The sequence below is a fragment of the Mastigoproctus giganteus genome, chromosome 12 (assembly GCF_048544385.1).
Source record: "Mastigoproctus giganteus isolate SK-2022 chromosome 12, ASM4854438v1, whole genome shotgun sequence".
NCBI classification, from domain to species: domain Eukaryota; kingdom Metazoa; phylum Arthropoda; class Arachnida; order Uropygi; family Thelyphonidae; genus Mastigoproctus; species Mastigoproctus giganteus.
The window spans coordinates 106,052,741-106,072,028 of record NC_143586.1 but is presented as its reverse complement, the minus strand read 5'-3'; the positions used below and the strand labels follow the sequence as shown (position 1 = coordinate 106,072,028).

At 36.0% G+C, this 19,288-nt stretch overlaps 1 protein-coding gene across 3 annotated transcripts in view; it reads left to right on the top strand.

Moving 5' to 3' along the window:
• The window catches only part of LOC150077321 (serine/threonine-protein kinase tricornered-like), a 273,055-nt gene that overhangs the window by 216,144 nt on the left and 37,623 nt on the right, over positions 1-19,288 (top strand). For 2 of the 3 annotated variants that reach the window (XM_090386937.1, XM_090386938.1), the window contains exons 8-10: positions 11,325-11,386; positions 12,833-12,950; positions 16,360-16,582. In XM_090386937.1, coding sequence (XP_090243063.1) covers positions 11,325-11,386; positions 12,833-12,950; positions 16,360-16,582 — 403 coding nt within the window. Of the gene's footprint in view, positions 1-1,477; positions 1,493-11,324; positions 11,387-12,832; positions 12,951-16,359; positions 16,583-19,288 lie in introns of all 3 variants that reach the window. The other variant, XM_090386939.1, reaches the window with a different exon arrangement.

Here is a 19,288-nt window from a genome sequence, read left to right as displayed (position 1 = left end):
CTGACCTTCTTACCAGATTCGACACTACTTGGACCTGACACCGACGAAGACATTCTGCGGCTTTTCTGCTGATGTGCTATTGGCGATCTGAACTGGGTACTCTAACCCGGTTTCCTTTAAAACCCCATCCCCGGGTAGGGGGGATGAGGCAGGTCCCTGTCTCCTCTCCTCCCTGCCTACCCCCAATACTGCCTGGTGGGGCTCGTCTCCACTGACCTCTTTGGGGATGCCTACTCTATCTTCCCTATTTTCTATCTGTTTTCCCCCCAGTCTTCAGTCTCCCCCCCCTCTCATTAAACTGATCAAGTACACCCCTTAACAATGCTGCCAAATTCTAATCAACATCTAAATTCTACCATTTTCACGTAAATCTCTTTTGGCCAAATTCTAGTGCACACCTTTTTTTCACACTTTACTTTATTGATCCCTGAATGTTGCCACAATTTAGCCAAAGCTAAAAATTTAATCTCACCTTTGCTTAAATTCCATTTTGTCCTTTTCTGACTTCCAGCGTTCAGCCTTTTTTTTTTTTTTTTTTTTAGCCCCTTGCCACTGGAATTTTTGGAAATGGTGGCAGGACCTGCCAGAGTACCAAAATAATATATATACTGGGTGTATCTGACCTGTGACTCCTTGTGGCTAAGTGTAGGCAATGGTAGGTCCCACTAGGGGTGCAACAGCTAATTGGTCAGGGAAACAACAGAACATAACACTACAAAACATAACTATATCCCACACACTTTTAAATCTCTGGCCTCCACATAGTACTATGCTTCACGAACAGAGTACACAATGCAGAGATGGGGGAAACCTCTGGTGCCATTAGACAGCTAACACACTTTACTGATCCCTGAGGGGACTTCACTTCTTATGTTAACACAATCTGAAGAGTACCCGTTAATCACAACCCACTGCTTCTTGCCCTGCAGCTTTCCTGCAGTCCATTCAAGGATCTTACTTGTAATCCCAACACATTCCACCTTATATAGTAACCTCTCATACAGGACTGAGTCAAATGTTTTGCTAAAATCTAAATAAACAATGCTAAAATTATTTCCTACATCTAGCTCATGAGTGACTCTGTCAAAATAGCTAACCAGGTTGGTTAAACATGGTTTTCCCATTAAAAGTCATGCTGTATATTCTTCAGAAGTCCATTGCTAATTAAAAAACTGTATTGAACTCTTGATTATTGCCTCCACAATTTTCCCTACCATTGATGTCACAATGACTGGTTTGTAATTACTCGCTTCACTCTTAGAACTACCTTTATGTATTGGCAATACATTGGCACTTCTGTAGTCCAAAGGAATCTCTTCTGAGTTCAGTGATGTCCTCACAATCAATATCATTGGTTCAGTGCACACCTCTCTTGCTCCCTCCCTAAAAATTACTTAAAATTATGCAATCAACTCCACGAGCTTTAGTTGCTTGGAAGTAAGGAAGTTTACTTACTGGAACCTTACTGGCTTGGAAGATTTTCTAATAAACAGTGTTCTGTAATTTCATACTGCCTAGCTTCACCTGCACACTTTCTTCAATCCATGAAGGGTCTTTCTTCTGTAAATATCAATGCAAAGTACCTGTTCAATTCATCTGCACCATTGCCCTGGGTTTTCTGAGACTTTCTGCACTCATTGTGCAAAGGCTCTTTCTGATTCATTCTTTTAGCCAGTGACTTCTCATAATCAGCTTTTGCCAGCCTAACCCTTTTTGTAGTACAGGAACCCTTGTATAACATGGTAGTTAGGTTCCTAAAAAATCTCATGTAGTGTGAAACTGTATTATACAGGACTAAGAACCAGTACAACGGGGTTGCATTCCAAAAGCTAACAAAAATACACCAAACTGTTTTTTAAAAATAACTATCGGAAACTTAATTTTTATTTAAAATAGTAATAACTGAATAAACGTCTTACAAACTGTGATACACATATGTCAAATAATAGGATCTGTCCCAAAATATAGAGAATTATATGAATATAATTCTATATGTTTATTAGTTTTTCAGTAAGTAAAAATTTACATTATTAGATTAATTTTGTATAGAAAGAAAATAAAAAATAAAATTTTTCATGAGAAATACCTCTTTCAATTTGAAGATCATATTTTCTGTTACAAAAACAAACAGTTTTAAAATACGATCAGCAAATAAAAATGGCTTAATTAATTTTACTTTATTATATTGCATTTAATTGGTAATTTTTCAAGTTGAATTTTGCTATTTGTATAGGGCATTTGAGCAGTAATTATAGGTATAGTGTTGAAATGCTAAAGATAAAAAACTTGAAATAAGAATACTTTCAGAATATTAAAATTTAGAGTAATGTATTTTGACATCTGGATCATAAATAACATTAGCATATCTAAAACTGTAATTATACAGTTATTTGTTATTAGGTGTACTTTCACAAATTTCTTTGACAAGTACATTAGCCATGACCATGGGTGCTAGCAGAATATTTTGAAAGAGGTAACAGGAAAAATATCCCATTTTCTTCTTATTATTATAATAATTAAGTATTATTAATAAGATTATTTAAGTATATTAAGATTATTATAATACTTAAATGTTTGATTATAACTGCAATGTACATGTTCCATGTGTTCAGGCGCTCCGTAGCCAGGTGGGAAGGAGCAGCAGTGCGTAGCACACGCTTCTTGATTAGACCGGGGTTCAAGCCCGTCACCACCAAATACGGAGGATGCGGAAAGGTCAGGGAATGACCACCGCATATCCCGGAGCAATATGGCCTTAGTTGCTAATGCTCCTAAAAACCAAACAACAACCATGTGTTCAAATAAAATTTTAATGTTTTTAGTGGCCGTTTTTATTACATGAAAAACATTTTTTATTGCAGAAACAGTTTCTGAGATATAGACTAACTTTTGTTTTTTTAAATACAGTCAGTAAGTCTGGATTTTGGGCTGTTGGGATTTTGGCCGTCTGGATTTTGGGCAGCACCTCAGATAATGTACGTTCATTTAATTTTCTTCCTCTTCATCGCTGCGAAACACAATCAAACCAGAACTTTTTCCATTTCAGAATATATTCACCTTCTGAACTTTCTTCTGCAGCATCTAGATTTCTTGTGTTCTCTGTTTTCTTTAAACAATCAGTAATCTGGGTTTGTTTGCTTTTGCTTGATAGATCTTTGTAAATTTCATGGTATGGAGCTAAGCATTTTGGAAGCTCCCTTTTGAACTTTGTGCTCCTTTCAGTCGAAGCATCTGCATTCAGAAAATAAGATTCTAATTGCTCGGCTAAGTTTATGCTTTTCCCATATGATTTTTAGTGTAAAATTTGGAATTTCTGAATTTTAATCTGTGCTATCAACCTCTGAATTGAAGTGGTTTGTTGTTGTTATTTGGTTTTTAGGAGCATTAGCAACTAAGGCCATATTGCTCCGGGATATGCGGTGGTCATTCCCTGAATGACCTTTCCGCATCCTCCGTATTTGGTGGTGACGGGCTCGAACCCCGGTCTAATCAAGAAGCGTGTGCTACGCACTGCTGCTCCTTCCCACCTGGCTACGGAGGCGCCTTGAAGTGGTTTACCTCTGTTGCCATTTCCACCAAATCCACGTCACCAGCCTCTTTTTCTTTTTCCAGTAATTCTTGAACTTCTTCAGTAGTCATATCATCAGAACCCTCCCCTCCTACTGACTTAGTGCTGGAATATAATTCACAAGAAAGAAATTATTCCAATATGGTCCTTAAGAACAAAGTGTAGTAATACATACCCAGAAAAATTTATAACGGATCAAATGAAAACCAAAATAATCTTACAGAAACCTTAAAGGTCACAAACTGCAATCTTCGAAGTTACAATTTTTTATGGTCGCAAACAAGCACAAGTTCAATAGCACAGAACCTAACACGGGGATTTTCAAACTTTTTTTTTTTTTTTTTACATAACGACTAAGAGTCAACAGTGGGGATTCACACAAAAAAAATGGAAATGTTGAAAAATTACATTAACATAATAGCAGGGTTCCCCCCCCCACGCAAAAGCTCAAAATACTGTGTTATATGAGGTTTACCGCAATTCTCTAACCGTGTTAGAGTGAAAGCATGTTATGTAAATACTGTGTTGTGCAAGGATTACTGCAATTTATCAATCGTGTTATGCGAGGGTTGCATGTACTGTTTACTTTTTGTGGATCAATGTGCAGGTGTTACAGGATTCAGTATTTTTAATCTCTAACTTTCTCATTCTATCTTTTTCTACTCATTAAACTGACTAGCTCATTATTCATCCATCTTGACATCCTCCTTGTACTGTATTTTCTTAATGACATATTCATTCATTCATGTCTTCCACGACTATTGCTTTAAAGGTATTTCATAATTCTGCTGTGTATGTGCCTTACATGTGCTACCTGGTTGATAGAGGCTGTGTAGCACCACAGTCTGTCATAGCCTCTCTTCTTGAAATTAAAAACCATATCTTTTCCTGTAACAACTGTGATCTCTCTCTCCTCATTATTCAACTTAGAACTCTATATTCACTCTCAGCTAATGGTTCTTGTACTGGCAGCCAACTGGCAACAACTATGATCTCTCTCCTCATTATCCAATTTAGAACTATATATTCACTCTTGGCTAATGGTTCTTGTACTGGCAGCCCTATAATGTCACATGGTCTGTGAGTAATGATAAGTTCTAGAATATATTCTTGCTACTAGTACTTTCTCTAATGTACTGATACAAATAATAATCATCTAGTTAATTTAAAATTTTGTTCCCCATGGCAAGTTTCCCTCCCACTTGCTCCAATCAGTAAGAGGCAAATTGAAATCACCTGAAATAAGACATTCACCCTTGTTCACCCATTTCATCTGTAACTAGAAGCTCTAGTTATAATTTTCACAATCTTCTGATGTATAGATTACTCCCGCTGTCATTATATCTTTGCTCCCAACTAACTTACAACAACAGATTCTATACTATCACGTTTAACTTCAGAATCTGCAAAAGCTTTTGTCATGTTTAGCCATGCTTTTAATAAGAAGCATATCCCCCCCCAATCCATTCTGTTTTCCCTGTCTTTCCTAAATACCATAGTGAAACTCATCATACCCTGTTTTCAAAAAATAAAAAATATCAATATCTTTTATTTTCTCGGTGACAGTATGTTTCTGTTAGCTTTGTTATATCAGCATTAGTTGTCTGAACCATGAATTCAAATTCACTAATTTTATTGACAACACTCCTGAAATTACTCTAGGTGCAGTTAAGGCTTTTTTTTTTTAAATGAAAATCCCGAGCACAAGTGGTATTAGAATTTAGTACCGTGCATGGGTTGAAGGTCGAGAAGATGAAAGAAGATACTTGTTGACATTAGACTTGAATTTCTGTAGATTGTAATTTTCAGGAAATATCTGTGAAAGTTGAAGGAATAGTAGTAGTAGTGGCATGTGATGCAAGAAAGCAAATGTATGAAAAGCAAGAATAAATGAGGAAGAAGAAATATTGGTTCTGTTATTTCGAAGTTGGACAGTAAAAGGATGCCAACTGGTTGAGGAATGTGTTTGGACCATTTTGGAAGAGAGAGGGGCAATTTTAGAAGCCAGTTCAGAAGATGACCCCATGGGTTCACATCTGGTGAGTATGGGCTTGGCACACCCAGGGTCGTGACCTGGATATTCTCTTCCTTGACGATTCCCTTCTACTTCTGACTCTGTTCTCTCTCTCTCTCTCTTTTTTTTTTGGCTGGTGCAGCAAAAGCCACAGGCTTCCTTGCATATGGCTAATGATGATAATGATCTGCGAAAATTCACAGATGTTTGAATTGGAACATCTGCAAGACAGAGTGGAGACATTGTAAGAAATGGGTCATACCTAACTGCCCTCTTTGCAATTGAATTTAGAAGCCTAAAAGAGGTTGCATGCCCCTGTATCTCTTTCTTCTTGCGGGGATAAGATTCTCACAGTGAATACACTGCCATGCCTTGCTAACTGTAAAACATGGCCTCATAGACTGCCCTTATTACTGTGCCGACAAGACAGCAGCCTTTAAATCTGTTGACTTAAAATTGACATTAGCACATCACATACAGTGGTCTCAGACAGTTTTTAAATTCTGTACAGTGGGATCAACTGACGATGTTACCAACAGTAAATTCTAAGTGGGAAGCATTCAAGGAATTAATCGTGGATGCTACTAAAAGTTTCATACCTATTATTAAGAAATATTGTTCAAGGTTTAGGCCTAAATGGTTATCAAATGAACTAATGAGACTCGTGACAGAGAAGAAAAATGCATGGGATGCATATAAATTATAAGGCGACTCAGAAGCCTATGGCAGATATAAGCTAGTCTGTAATCAGGTCACAAAGGAGGTTAGGCAGGCGAAGGCAGATTACGACAAATCTTTGGCAAAAGATGCTAAAAAAAACAGCAAGGATTTCTTTACTTACATAAACTCTAAAAGGAAGGGGATGAATCTGATTGGTCCACTTGATATCAATGGTTCCACTGTTGATGATCCTGCTCAGATAGCAAACAAACTGAATGAGTATTTGGCATCTACATTCACACATGAGGAGTTAAGGTTTGAAAATGGCAGGAGGTTATCAAATTGTAGCAGGGTGCTTAATGATTTTGTAATAACTGATAGCAAAGTGGAGGAGAAAGTGTCGGAGTTAAACATAAGAAAGGCACCTGGGGTGGATGGGATCTATCCAGTTATATTAAAGGAGGCGGCAAAGCAACTAAGCAAACCCTTAGCCATAATTATGAAAGCATCCTTGGACTCGTGGGAGGTACCCACGGACTGGAGATGTGCAAATGTATCCCCAATTCTTCACAAAGGGGGATCGAAGGGCAACACGAGTAATTACAGATCAGTTAGTTTAACTTCTGTTCCAGGTAAAATAATGGAGTCACTGGTTAAAGATGCATGGCAGGATCATCTAGACAAGACTGCAGCAATAATTCAGACACAGCATGGGTTTGTTAAGGGAGAGTCTTGTCTGACAAATTTGATAGGATATTATGATGTGGTTACAAAGGAACTGGATGCAAAAAATAATTTTGATATCATATATTTGGATTTCAGGAAAGCTTTTGACACTGTTCCGCATGGAAGACTATTGTACAAATTGGAGCAGAATGGTATTAAGGGTAAGTTGCTACAATGGATAAAAGGATGGTTGAGTGGGAGAAGACAGAGGGTGGTAATTAATGGGTGCTGCTGTTCGTGGACTAATGTTATTAGTGGAGTCCTACAGGGTTCGGTGTTGGGTCCTCTGTTGTTTTGTATATTTATCAATGATATTGATGAAGGTATATCAGGCTTAGTGTCGAAGTTTGGAGATGATACAAAGGTTGGCAGGGTTGTTAATGGCAGTGTGCTACTGCAACAGGATCTAGATAATTTGGGCAGATGGGCTAAGAAGTGGCAACTGAAGTTTAACCTTGACAAATGCAAAGTACTGCATATGGGTAGAAGTAACCCCAAAGAAACATACCAACTGTGTGGTTTGTTTGTTTGTTATTTGGTTTTTAGGAGCATTAGCAACTAAGGCCATATTGCTCCTGGAATATGCGGTGGGCATTCCCTGACCTTTCCGCATCCTCCGTATTTGGTGGTGACGGGCTCGAACCCCGGTCTAATCAAGAAGCGTGTGCTACGCACTGCTGCTCCTTCCCACCTGGCTACGGAGGCGCCTAACTGTGTGGTACTACACTTAAGGTGGTAGAAAATGAAAAAGACCTGGGAGTAATTGTGCAGTCAGATATGAAGTTTTCTGAGCAATGCAGACAGGCTGCCAGGGCAGGTCATGCAGTTTTGTCAATGATATATAGGAATTTTGCTGGAGGTGATTGTCCCTCTGTATAAGGCAATGGTCAGGCCACGCCTTGAGTACTGCGTACAGGTCTGGAGGCCTCATTTTAGGAAGGATGTAGATTTGCTTGAGCGTGTACAGAGAAGGGCAACAAGATTGGTGAGGGGAATGAAGTGATCCTCTTACCAAGAGAGGCTTAAGTTCTGCAAATTGCAGTGGCTGGAGACTAGGCACCTGCGTGGTGATCTGATTGAGGTGTATAAGGCCTTGAATGGGTTGAGCACACTGAATTCTGATGGGATCCTTCCACTTGTTTTTAGATTACGAACCTAAGGGGGCATAAATTCAAATTAAGAAAAGGCAGATGTAGAATAGATGTGCGGAAATTTGCCTTTAGTCAGCGGGTGGTTAATTGCTGGAACAAACTTCCATCTGTCGTTCTAGAAGTTGATAGGTTAAATAAATTTAAGGAGGAACTGGACAGGCATTTGGAGGAAATGGTGTGTTTTTTTTTTTTTTTTGGCTGATGCTGCATAAGCTCATACACTTGCTTTCTTGCATCACATCCACTACTACTACTACCTCCAGGCGCCTCCGTAGCCAGGTGGGAAGGAGCAGCAGTGCGTAGCACACGCTTCTTGATTAGACCGGGGTTCGAGCCCGTCACCACCAAATACGGAGGATGCGGAAAGGTCAGGGAATGACCACCGCACCGGAGCAATATGGCCTTAGTTGCTAATGCTCCTAAAAAACCAAACAACAACTACTACCTCCTATGAAACAATGCCAACATGATAGAATTCTACAGTTACTTAAAATGAATTGATTTATACGATCACTTTTAATTAACTCCTATGTCAGTTTCTATCAGTAGATTGTGAATGGGCACAACATGACCGCTGCAGCCCTCATACTTATAAACCTTAATAACAAGAACAACCTAGTTAACAGTTTCCCTAAACCCTCAAGTTCTCATTGATATTGGGAAAGATCATTGCACCACCTTTATTCAAATGTATTCTATCACTACAAAATGGGCTCTTTCTATGTACAAGAGCAGACTATACTGACAAAAATTTTCCTCGGAAGCCTTTCAGAATTCAGGTCTTGAGTTAGTCTATAAGGCTTTCTGTATAGTCCCTCCTATCATATCTGGGCAGCACTGCAGATGCAGAGACATTTTCACACGAAAAATGTCAATTTGTGAGCACTTATTATATCATTAATCCCCCTTATGAATAATAATACTCTTTATCCTCCCCCCCTTAAAAGCTGACAATCTGTTGGTTACTTTATCAATTCAGACACACTCTTATTATCTGCATTATTACAAAAAAAATGCTACCCATTTCCCTGTCAATAGAATCTCCAAATAAAGCTAAATCCTCTTGAACCAGAGCAGTATTCTGTTTTGAGGTCTGAATTGGTGAAAGGGCAGATTGGTTGAGACTTTGTGACACGAGAACCAGTATATGGTCACTCATCATAACCTCATTGCACTTTCTTTGATATCTTTTCTCCATTGACTGTATGTCCTAGTGGAATTTCTTCCTCTGCTCTTCACTGTCATTACCCAGTTTTGATCTGAAGAAAACTATATGTGAGTGCAAGTAATGGGCATTTTGTATTCTGTTTTTTCTGTAAATTTTAATCAGCTTGTCAGCTAGGTCTATGTAATTTTCCAATCAAGTTACCAAGAAACCCATTTATTATTAGGGTGAAATGACTGCCACACAATTCAATCAGCATCAGCCATTTTGTCTTCCAATTCTTTCGAAGCCAACACCTGCTTAACTTATGAGTGAATAAATATGCCACCTTTCACCTTGCATTAGGCAGTTTTGGAAACACAGATTGTATATGCTTGAAGGTATCACCTTGTGGAGGCATGCTTTAACAAATTTTTTCACCAGTCCCAGCTTGATATGGAGTTGGGAAAGCAAAACTGTTTTTTGGAACCAAGGGATTTTGTGGTAGACTATTATCTTCTCCTATAGTGCCAGTTTACTATTCTGGTTTGTCAGAGGCAGGGATCTTAGTAAAACCACCTTGCAAACCCAGAAGGAACTCCAACATCTTGAAGTCTTCGCAGATATCCCATTTATGCTGGTCATATATCTTCTGTAACATATGCTTCAAATTTCCGTAGTCTTTTTTTTTTCTAATATGAACAGAGTGCATAACAGGAACTGATGGGCATATATGCCGATTGGAAGCAACACAGCTCTAAAAATTTTGCTTGAACTACCCATGAAAATACAACACTCATCTGGATTGTGACTAATACCATTTTCTCCATAAAGACCAGTAGGGTCAAAACAGTAGCAGAAGAATTCTGCAACAGTGTGAAAATGTGTATAAGTGGCATGTCTTATATAGAAGTGTAACCACTGGGGACTAGTGGATGCTGCTCTTTTAAACGAAATGTCCGGAACTTTGCATTTGATTTGGTTAGACCCAATTCTTGCTGATTAGGGAAATGTGGCACTACTTGAACAGGCTTCTGAGGTGTCCCAATTATCCTGTTCACCAGATTCTGAAGATTCTTCTGAAGAAGAATCTTCAGAATCTGGTGAACAGGATAATTGAACAGAATCAGAATTGTATGAAGATTCTTCTCTCGAAGTTGGATTGTAAATTTCCAATGCTTCATTGTGTGGCACTGGGAACAACAGAGGATTGCATGTCGGGATACACTACAGCTTTTTGATCTGCAAGTCATTTAAACTGTGATATGTCCACTGTACAAAAGTTGCAGTCCTCATATGGTTTGTGGGCTTTCACCATATATAAAGTATAGCATAATGCTAATGATTACCATGAAACCATCCCTCTGGTGTTGACCTGCAATTATCACAGCAGAAATTAGGTCACAGCATCACCCACAGGCATTTGAAAATAGGCTTCATATGGGGCCACAAAATGTTAAGCTTCACATGCTTTGGGCTTATATAATATCTACAAACATAGTAGAAGGAGTCTGAAGATAATGTACACCTATATGGTAGTTGCAGCAAACCTAAAAGAAAAAAGGAGTAGATTAAAACCTAGGACATATTTGAATTCAGCACACAAAACACATATAAGATACAGCTAAACATCAACATTTTTATGTTACAAAGTGTTATATGCCTTTATCATTCATTTTATTTATAGGCTCATATGTGATCGTTTATTATATAAATATTATTTATTTTCTTTATGAATACCATTTTAAGTTTTCAAAAATAAGTTTTGTTTCCATGAAAGGAATTTCTATTTAATCTTTTAATGCATAAAAATCTATAATTAAGAGGTTCTGGATAAGCTTACAGTGGTGGAGGAACACCACTGTAAGCTTATTGTTAGTGGAGGAATGCCACTATTTCAACTGTGCTCTACTTGACCTCCCCACTGGAGTGGGGAGGTCAAGTAGAGCACAGTTGAAGGGTGTGTCCTCCACCACTGAAGTGAAAGCCACAGTTTTATGTTGTTGAGCTATTTGTGATAATATTCCAAATGAATAAATGTTTCTGATTATTTTTTTTCAGCTAATAATCCAATGGATTCCAAAAGAAAAGCTGAAAGTTGGAAAAGGAATAGAAGGCAACTTGTAAGTATACAAAAAGACAGTTTAATTTCTATTATTTTAGAAATGACACAGATTAATGCCAGTAATCTGTAATTTATTAAAATGCTGTTGTCAGTAATAAAAATGCATTTACAAAACCTAGTCACTGAAAGGAGAAAAAAAAACAAAAAAAACAGCTTGCATATGCCTTTTGAAAAAACGGTGCATTTTATTAGGCATCGCTCTTGTATGTATACTTTCTCTGTGTATCTGTGTTACCCCCAAGACCACAACCAGCCTGTGGTTGGATGAAAATATCACACAGATGGATAGAATGTTGTACGCAGTTGAGTGTCCACCTTGAAGCACTGATATGATTATACGAAGTCAGCTAAGCATACCTTGGACAGACCAACTGAAAAATAAAATCACAACAGAATGCAGAAAATTAGCAAAGAAATGATTTAGGAAATAACTGTTAGCTTAGACAGATGAACTGAAAACTAATAGATTACAAGGAATGAAGTTTGATCTAATGGAAATATAACCATTAAACTGTAAACAAATTTCCCTGTGTTAACTGGCTTTTGTAATACCTCATGTACAAAGTTGATTACTTCTTTTTTCTGCTTCTTTTATTATAATTGGATTGACTCCAGTCCCAAGTGACTTGTTCACTTTTGCTGTGACAAAAGCTGTAATCTAGTAAGTGAATCACCATTTTGTTATACTGCATGTTTAATTTAATTTGTTATTGACAACAGCATAGTGACTGAGACTGCATGTTTAATTTAATTTGTTACTGCTCATTTAAAATTATCATTTATTATAATAAATACACATATACATGTGTGTACTATATGTTCACATTTCTTTATTATTTATATCTGTATGCAGTCTCAGTCACCATACCCCTAATTACTACCTTTAAATTAATAGAAGTTCATTTTATTTAACTTTTGCCTAATGAATGACTAAAGAAATGCATCTTTTTTGTAAAACAAATAATTAGTATATTAAGCATAAAAAAATAAATAAAAAACAAACAAACTTAAGAACAGAGAAATGCTTCTCAGAATAAATAAAAGAATTTTCTGTTTATACTCAGAGATGACCAGATAAGTTTAGAAGAGTTTATGATAGAGAGAATACAAGAACATTCTACGGTATTTAATAGTCATGCAGCTTGAACCATGATCACTCAAAGCATGTGTACCATTGTACCCTCCTACTTGACCACTGGCTGTATGATTACTATTTTAGGATTCATTAACTGTTGATGGTTATGAATCCTTGATTGGGTGTGAAATTTTTTTTTTATTTATTTTTTTTAATGGGTAGTATTTTATTCCATCCTAATTCATGAATAGAAAGTTACCTAGCAAGAATGACATAATTTGTAGGATTTTTTCACTAATATTGAAATAGAATTAAAAATAATAATATATATATCTAAAGAGTTTAATATGGCAATTTTCTTATTTTTAGGCATATTCTACAGTGGGAACACCTGATTACATAGCCCCAGAAGTATTCACAATGACTGGGTATAGTAGTGCTTGTGATTGGTGGTCATTAGGAGTTATCATGTATGAAATGCTTATAGGTAAATAATTAATAGCAGTTTGGAAAAAGCAAAATGAGACATGAAATATATTCTGAAATGACTACAAAAAATTGTATTAAAAAAAAAAAAAAAACATGGATGAGTAGATTAGTGTGATTCACAACCAGTATTTGTATACATGATGCATATTGATTAACTAGAAAACTGAAATTTTTAAGGAAAAAGAATTTCCAGCATGATAAAAGAAGAATTTTTTTTTGTTTTTAAGTTTAATCAAGAAATACAGTATGCAGTGTATATTTTGAAAATGTAGGATGTGTCTCTCTTTCAGTTCTGTTTATGAAAATATTCCACATAATTCAAAATATTGGTTTGAATAATAAAATTGCAAATTTATGTGTGAGAATATCAATCACATTCAGTTTTCTAAAGTTCCATCAGAACTGCTTGTGTTCAATGCATTTGACATTAAAATCAAAATTAATATTTGGTTACTTCCTGCATTTTTTTTAGTTCCTGTGTGACCACCTTGCTTCTTCATTTGTTTGGTCCTTGCTAATTTTTTTTTTTTTTTTTTTTGCATTTCTTATTCTTTGCCCTTCAACTGTTGTCTCACCACAGTATTACTTTTTTTTTCTGTGGTCTTATCTCTCTGTCTGTTGAAATTGTATATATATTTTTAAAGAATCAGGTGAAAGGTATGCATGGTTATTAACTTTGAAACTATTTAAGTAAATACTCTTAGTATTAAATACTAAGTATTTATATTAAATACTCTTAGAAAACAAGTGACAGTAGAGAAAAATTATAAGCTTTTTGGGGATCTAAGTAGAGTTTATAAAATAAAAAAATTCTATTAATAATAAGATACCAACTACTCAAGAATCCTGCCCAGCAATTGACATTTTTATACCTCTTTGGGAATCATTATGAAGTCTGCCTAATATCTCATGGGCCACCCTTTTGTCCCTAATACAGTCCTTACACATCTTTGCATGGAATCAGCAAGGCGTTGTAGGGCATCCTGTGGTAATGTTACTCATGCATTTCACAATATGACCAGTAATACCCACATATTGTCAGTTGGATAGTCATAGTATCTAATGTCCTTTTCCATTTGGTTCCAAACATGCTCAATTGGATTGATTGATATTGGTTGAGTTGGGTGGCCATGGGAGAACGAAGAATTCATTTTAAAGTTCCTGAAACCAGATAACAACCTGCCAGACCTTGCAGCATGGTGCATCTTGTTAATAGACACCAGAGTTGTCTGGATACACTGTTTTCGTGATGAGGTCGATGGCGTAGCCATTCCCCATTGAGTTGTTGATTAACAGTGATCAGAGGACCCAGGGCGTGCCACAAAAAGTCCTCAAACCATAACACCACTGCCTCTGTTGAACCCCAACAGTGAATCGAGGTACCATGGCCTTGTATTGTATTTTTCCAAATGCAGATATGATCATCAGCATGATAGAGTTGGAAACAGTAGGACACATCAGACCAGGAAGCTACCAATTCATTGTATTGGTAGCTTCCAAGATAACTCCCTTGAATAGTTCCCATAAACATCTTGTATCCAACATCTTACAGTTGTATCTCCAGTTACTGGAATCCAAGAAATACCTCAATCTGTTATAGTCCCCTCTCTTGAAATTGGAGTGGACCAAAGTGATAAAATCTCTTTGGTCACTGCCCACTGTTGGTTCCTGCACTGTCAAATTTTGGATGCAGTTTGGATCCTTGGTGAGAACCAAGTCATGGATATCAGAACCCTCTGTACTTTCCCCGGCATGTTGGAATAGATAGCAATTATCCATAAAAGAGGTAGAAATCTTACAGATTTCCAATCTGTAAGAGGTAGATTGAAATCACCCATAATGAGGCAGTCATGCTTGGTTGCCGATTCAATTTACCTATAAAAATTTTTTTTCATACACCTCAGAATCGTTTGGTCTCTAACATACCCTGACAGTCATCTCCCCTCCACTGCATGCCATTTTACACCACACAGATTCAACATCCATTTGGATGTTGTGTGGTATAATGATATTACTTTAAATGCAGTTGATGGGTGGTAGCATGTTCTCTGTATAAATGCAAGAGAATCTATATGTATATTGATATTTGTTGATACTGCATTGAAGGAATTTTCAAAGTGTATATACATTTATACTCCTTTGGTACCTTCTATGAAAAATTTAGATGTGCGTACTCAGGAAAGGGTTAAAGAATCAATATCCTAACACGATTTTCAAAATTATAATTGATACAAAGGGCTCCCCTTCAAAAAAAAAATTTACTGAATTTGACAATTTCTTTCATGCAAAGCCTAAAACCAGTGTTGTCAAAACTTTCAAATTGCCGTATATTACACAAGGTCCTGCTCCATGAAGAATTTAATGCAACACAAGAAGAAAACCAAAAATCCAAGTGGTACCTATATACAGCACTTAATTACAAGTGCTAATGAGTTCATGTGGTGGGTCTTATAGGCATTTACATACCATGTTGGAAAAACAAAAGAGATATAGTGTGACCCAGTCATTCATGCTTTGAATGTGGGTTGGAGCTGGAGTGGGATTTTAATATTACTTCTTTACAGTCTGCAGATAATAGTGATCAAAGAAGAACTTTCAAGGAAATCTTTATGAAATGCTTCCAGAACAAAGCAATCAATAGAAAGGAAGGGGTTAGCAAGGGGTCCAAATATTTTTGCATCTACAATGACAAAATCTCGACTAGTTTCAACAAGTTTGAACGGAATTGCAAGATGTCTGAATTAATGGATGAAGTGAACCAACAACGTGAACATATTTTTTTCCCCCTGTAGATCAACCATGTGTCTATCTGTCACCCACCCACAAAAGCATAATGGATAAATTTAATCACAGTTAAACTGTGGTACGACAAGAAAGTATCCTAAGATTAGTACAGGACACTCCCTGGTACAACCAAGGAGCCATAAACAGAACAAATATACCATAATCACTTCTTAGAAGGTTCTCAGGCTTCCATTCTCCAAAGAATGAGAAATTGTAGCATCTGTAATATTGAGTGTTAATAATTTAAAACAGAAATGAATGATACAATATGTAAATACAGTAAATTGTAATTATATCATATCTCAAAATTTTTTACCTTTGTGAATACCTTGTTTAAATTAAATCATGTAACAGAATTGCTTACTCTGTTCACAAGACCCCCTTCTACTCTTTCAGTAATTTTGTATATTCGTTCAGTTTATCCAAGATCTATAAAATTTTTCTTAGGTTATTATCCAAATTTATGGTTTAAATTAAAGTTTTATTTTTTATATTTATATTATTTCTTTCTTTGCAGGAAATTGCAGTTCATATATTAAATTATCCAGTTCATTTTAATATGTACTTTTTTACAAAAAAAAACATTTGAATTCAAAATTAATATAAAATTCATTAATATGTAGGTTACCCTCCATTCTGTTCTGAAACACCCCAGGAAACATACAGGAAAGTCAAAAATTGGAAAGAAACGTTAATATTTCCACCAGAAGTACCCATTTCAAATGAAGCTTGTGATTTGATACAACATTTTTGTTGTGATGCAGAAAACAGGTTGGGAAGAAATAAGGGGATTGACGAAATTAGACAGAATATGTTTTTCAAAGGTGTGGACTGGGAACATATACGGTAAGAGTGTAATTCCCTAAATATTTACTATTTCATTATTTTAGTGGCTAAGTAAAAACGAACTGTGCTGTAGCTTACTGCCGATGCATTCTACGTGTAGCCACTGCAAACTGTGCTGCAGCAGTGTCTATGGTATCACCCACCGGTATTGCACTACCTCTGGTAGGTGTAGGATTTATGCATTATAGCACTCACAGACAATAGCAGACCCTGGCCTGGCTCATCCTGCCTAGGAACAGGCACCAGGCATCTAGGTGTTGGCTGCTCCCTGGTGGCAAAATGGCCTGACACTAACAATGCACCACACACACACACACACACACACACACACACAAATAAATTAAAGTTGGCTAAATATGTGTAGCCCACTGTAGCTGTCTGTAGTTCACTGCCGATGCATTTAGCATGTAGCCACCACAGCACATTACATACATTGCTGCAGCAGAGTTTGCAGTGGCTGCATGGTGATTGCATCGGCAGAAAGCTACAAACTTTGCTGTGGTACTGTTTGTTTTCCTCTTCTTGTACTTAGCAATTTTAGTTTTACTATTAATTGGTGGAGTGACTTATTTTTTAATCGCTTTCATTATCACTTTTTGTCTAAACCAGGTTAATAATTTTTTTACTGTGATGCTAGTAGGCAAGGCCAGAATAGAATAGAAATCTTACCAAAAACTATTCACAAAAATGATGTGGCAAGGGTTGAAATGAAAATTTGTTTATTTTATGATTAAAATATTCTTTTATGTAATAATAAAAATAAGTTTATCATGTCGTTTTGATCATTTTATTTTATGAAATAGTTATAGAAACGAACTTCAGTGAATATAGTTCAAGAAATTTTTGTTATGCTTTTATGAAAAAAATTGTAAGAACTTTTCAGAATTAAGGATGTTGTTAAGAAAAAAGTGGAGGTAGTTTAATTATGATGCTTACGAAATCAATTACAGAATTTATACAGTGAGAGAAGAGAACATTACATAGGTACTTATGAAAGAGAGAAGGGAATACAGTTTACCACGTATTATGAATTGTATACAGGCAGTTCTCATTTACGAGTTCCCAGGTTTATGAGTTTTTTTTCTTTCAAAGTATCAACAAAATCGAAAATATGAACATTTAATTGCAAAAAATGAATGTTAAACATTCATAAATACCTCATTTCAAACCACGCACATAGCTATACAATACAGTGTATCCAGCTTTACGATATTAATCCGTTCCAGAGACACAATTGTATCATGAAAATATCGTAATGTGAACCCAATAACACATTGTTTTTTGGCAATTTGTTCCACGACCTTGGAAGTAGAAATTTTCGCTATCTCTCTCTAATTTAACACTCTAAAAGGTTGTTTTTATAGTGCAAATTGTATTAGTTACCGATTCAAATCAATAAAATGCACTACACATTCATCGTTATCATATATTCTGTTGTAAGAACCAGTTTTGAACACTTTTGTGACATTTTTCTAAAGCACATTTGTGGAGGTCATGATCATAAAACAATTTGCACTTTCCGGTTTAGTGGGCTTTTCTGTTACTGCAAGCAGTTATAAACAAGTAGTAAACTCGATGTTATTGCATTTGCGAAAATACCGATAGCTGGAATTGTGTGGTTTTTGCGTTATTATGGTGAAATGTGTTTCCCCTTTACTGAACTCTTCGATCATATAAAAAACATAAATTTTCAGAATCTTCTCTTCATTTCTTTTTCTTTTAAGCTTCATAAACTTGTTAATTCACACAAATCGTGTTAGTTGCAATTTGTGTGTTCCGTTAAAAAATGCTTATGCATCTATTGAAATTTATAAAGAAAATAGAAGATTATCTTGGAAATAAACGCCTCTTGAAGCATTTCTGAAGAAGACGACTCCTTGTGCAACAAACCAACGAGTGCCGAGCCAATAATAAATGATTAACAAGTGTGCATTTAGTCGATGATGAAGAATAAACATTGTTTAAAATTTGTAAGTCATAAATTATTTCTTTATTATTATAATTTGCTTGATTTTACGGCTGCATTTTAATTTCTTTGGAAAAATCAATCATTGTTTAAACAAACTAATTAGCTAACTAATTTCATCGTTGAAAATAACCCCTATTTTTAACATTGTCTATGGGATTTAATTCCCGTTTTATGAGCGTGCTAGGAACGAATTAACTCGTAAAGTCAAGAACTACCTGTACTCTTTTTTGTTAAAAATTGCAATTCTTAACATTCTAGTTACTAAACTTTATGCAGCTCACAGTAAATGCTGCCCTTATTGCTGGTAACATTCATTATAGTTTATGATGTCATTATTGCAAAAGACATTCACAAGGACTGCTACTGTTCAGTGCACTGTTTCATGTAGGCATATCATTAGTCTTCTTTTCTTCAAGGAAACTAAGAGGAATTGTGGCAAGCTTCTAGTGATAAGAAATTTGTGCTAGCTACTGTCCAAGAATTACATTTCTTTTTCTCATTTAATTGCTTATTTTGAACCATAGTTAAGTTATATATATTTTTTCCCAATGATCTTTGTAGGATCTGCAAATCTGTATTAGTATTAGTAGAGGCATGTGATGCAAGAAAGCAAGATTATATAGCATCAGCCAAAAAAAACCCCTTCTCATTTTACCCATTCATTCACTCCAAATGTTTGTTTAGTTCTGCTTTGAACTTATTTAAGTTGCCGACCTCCACCATGACAGATGGAAGTT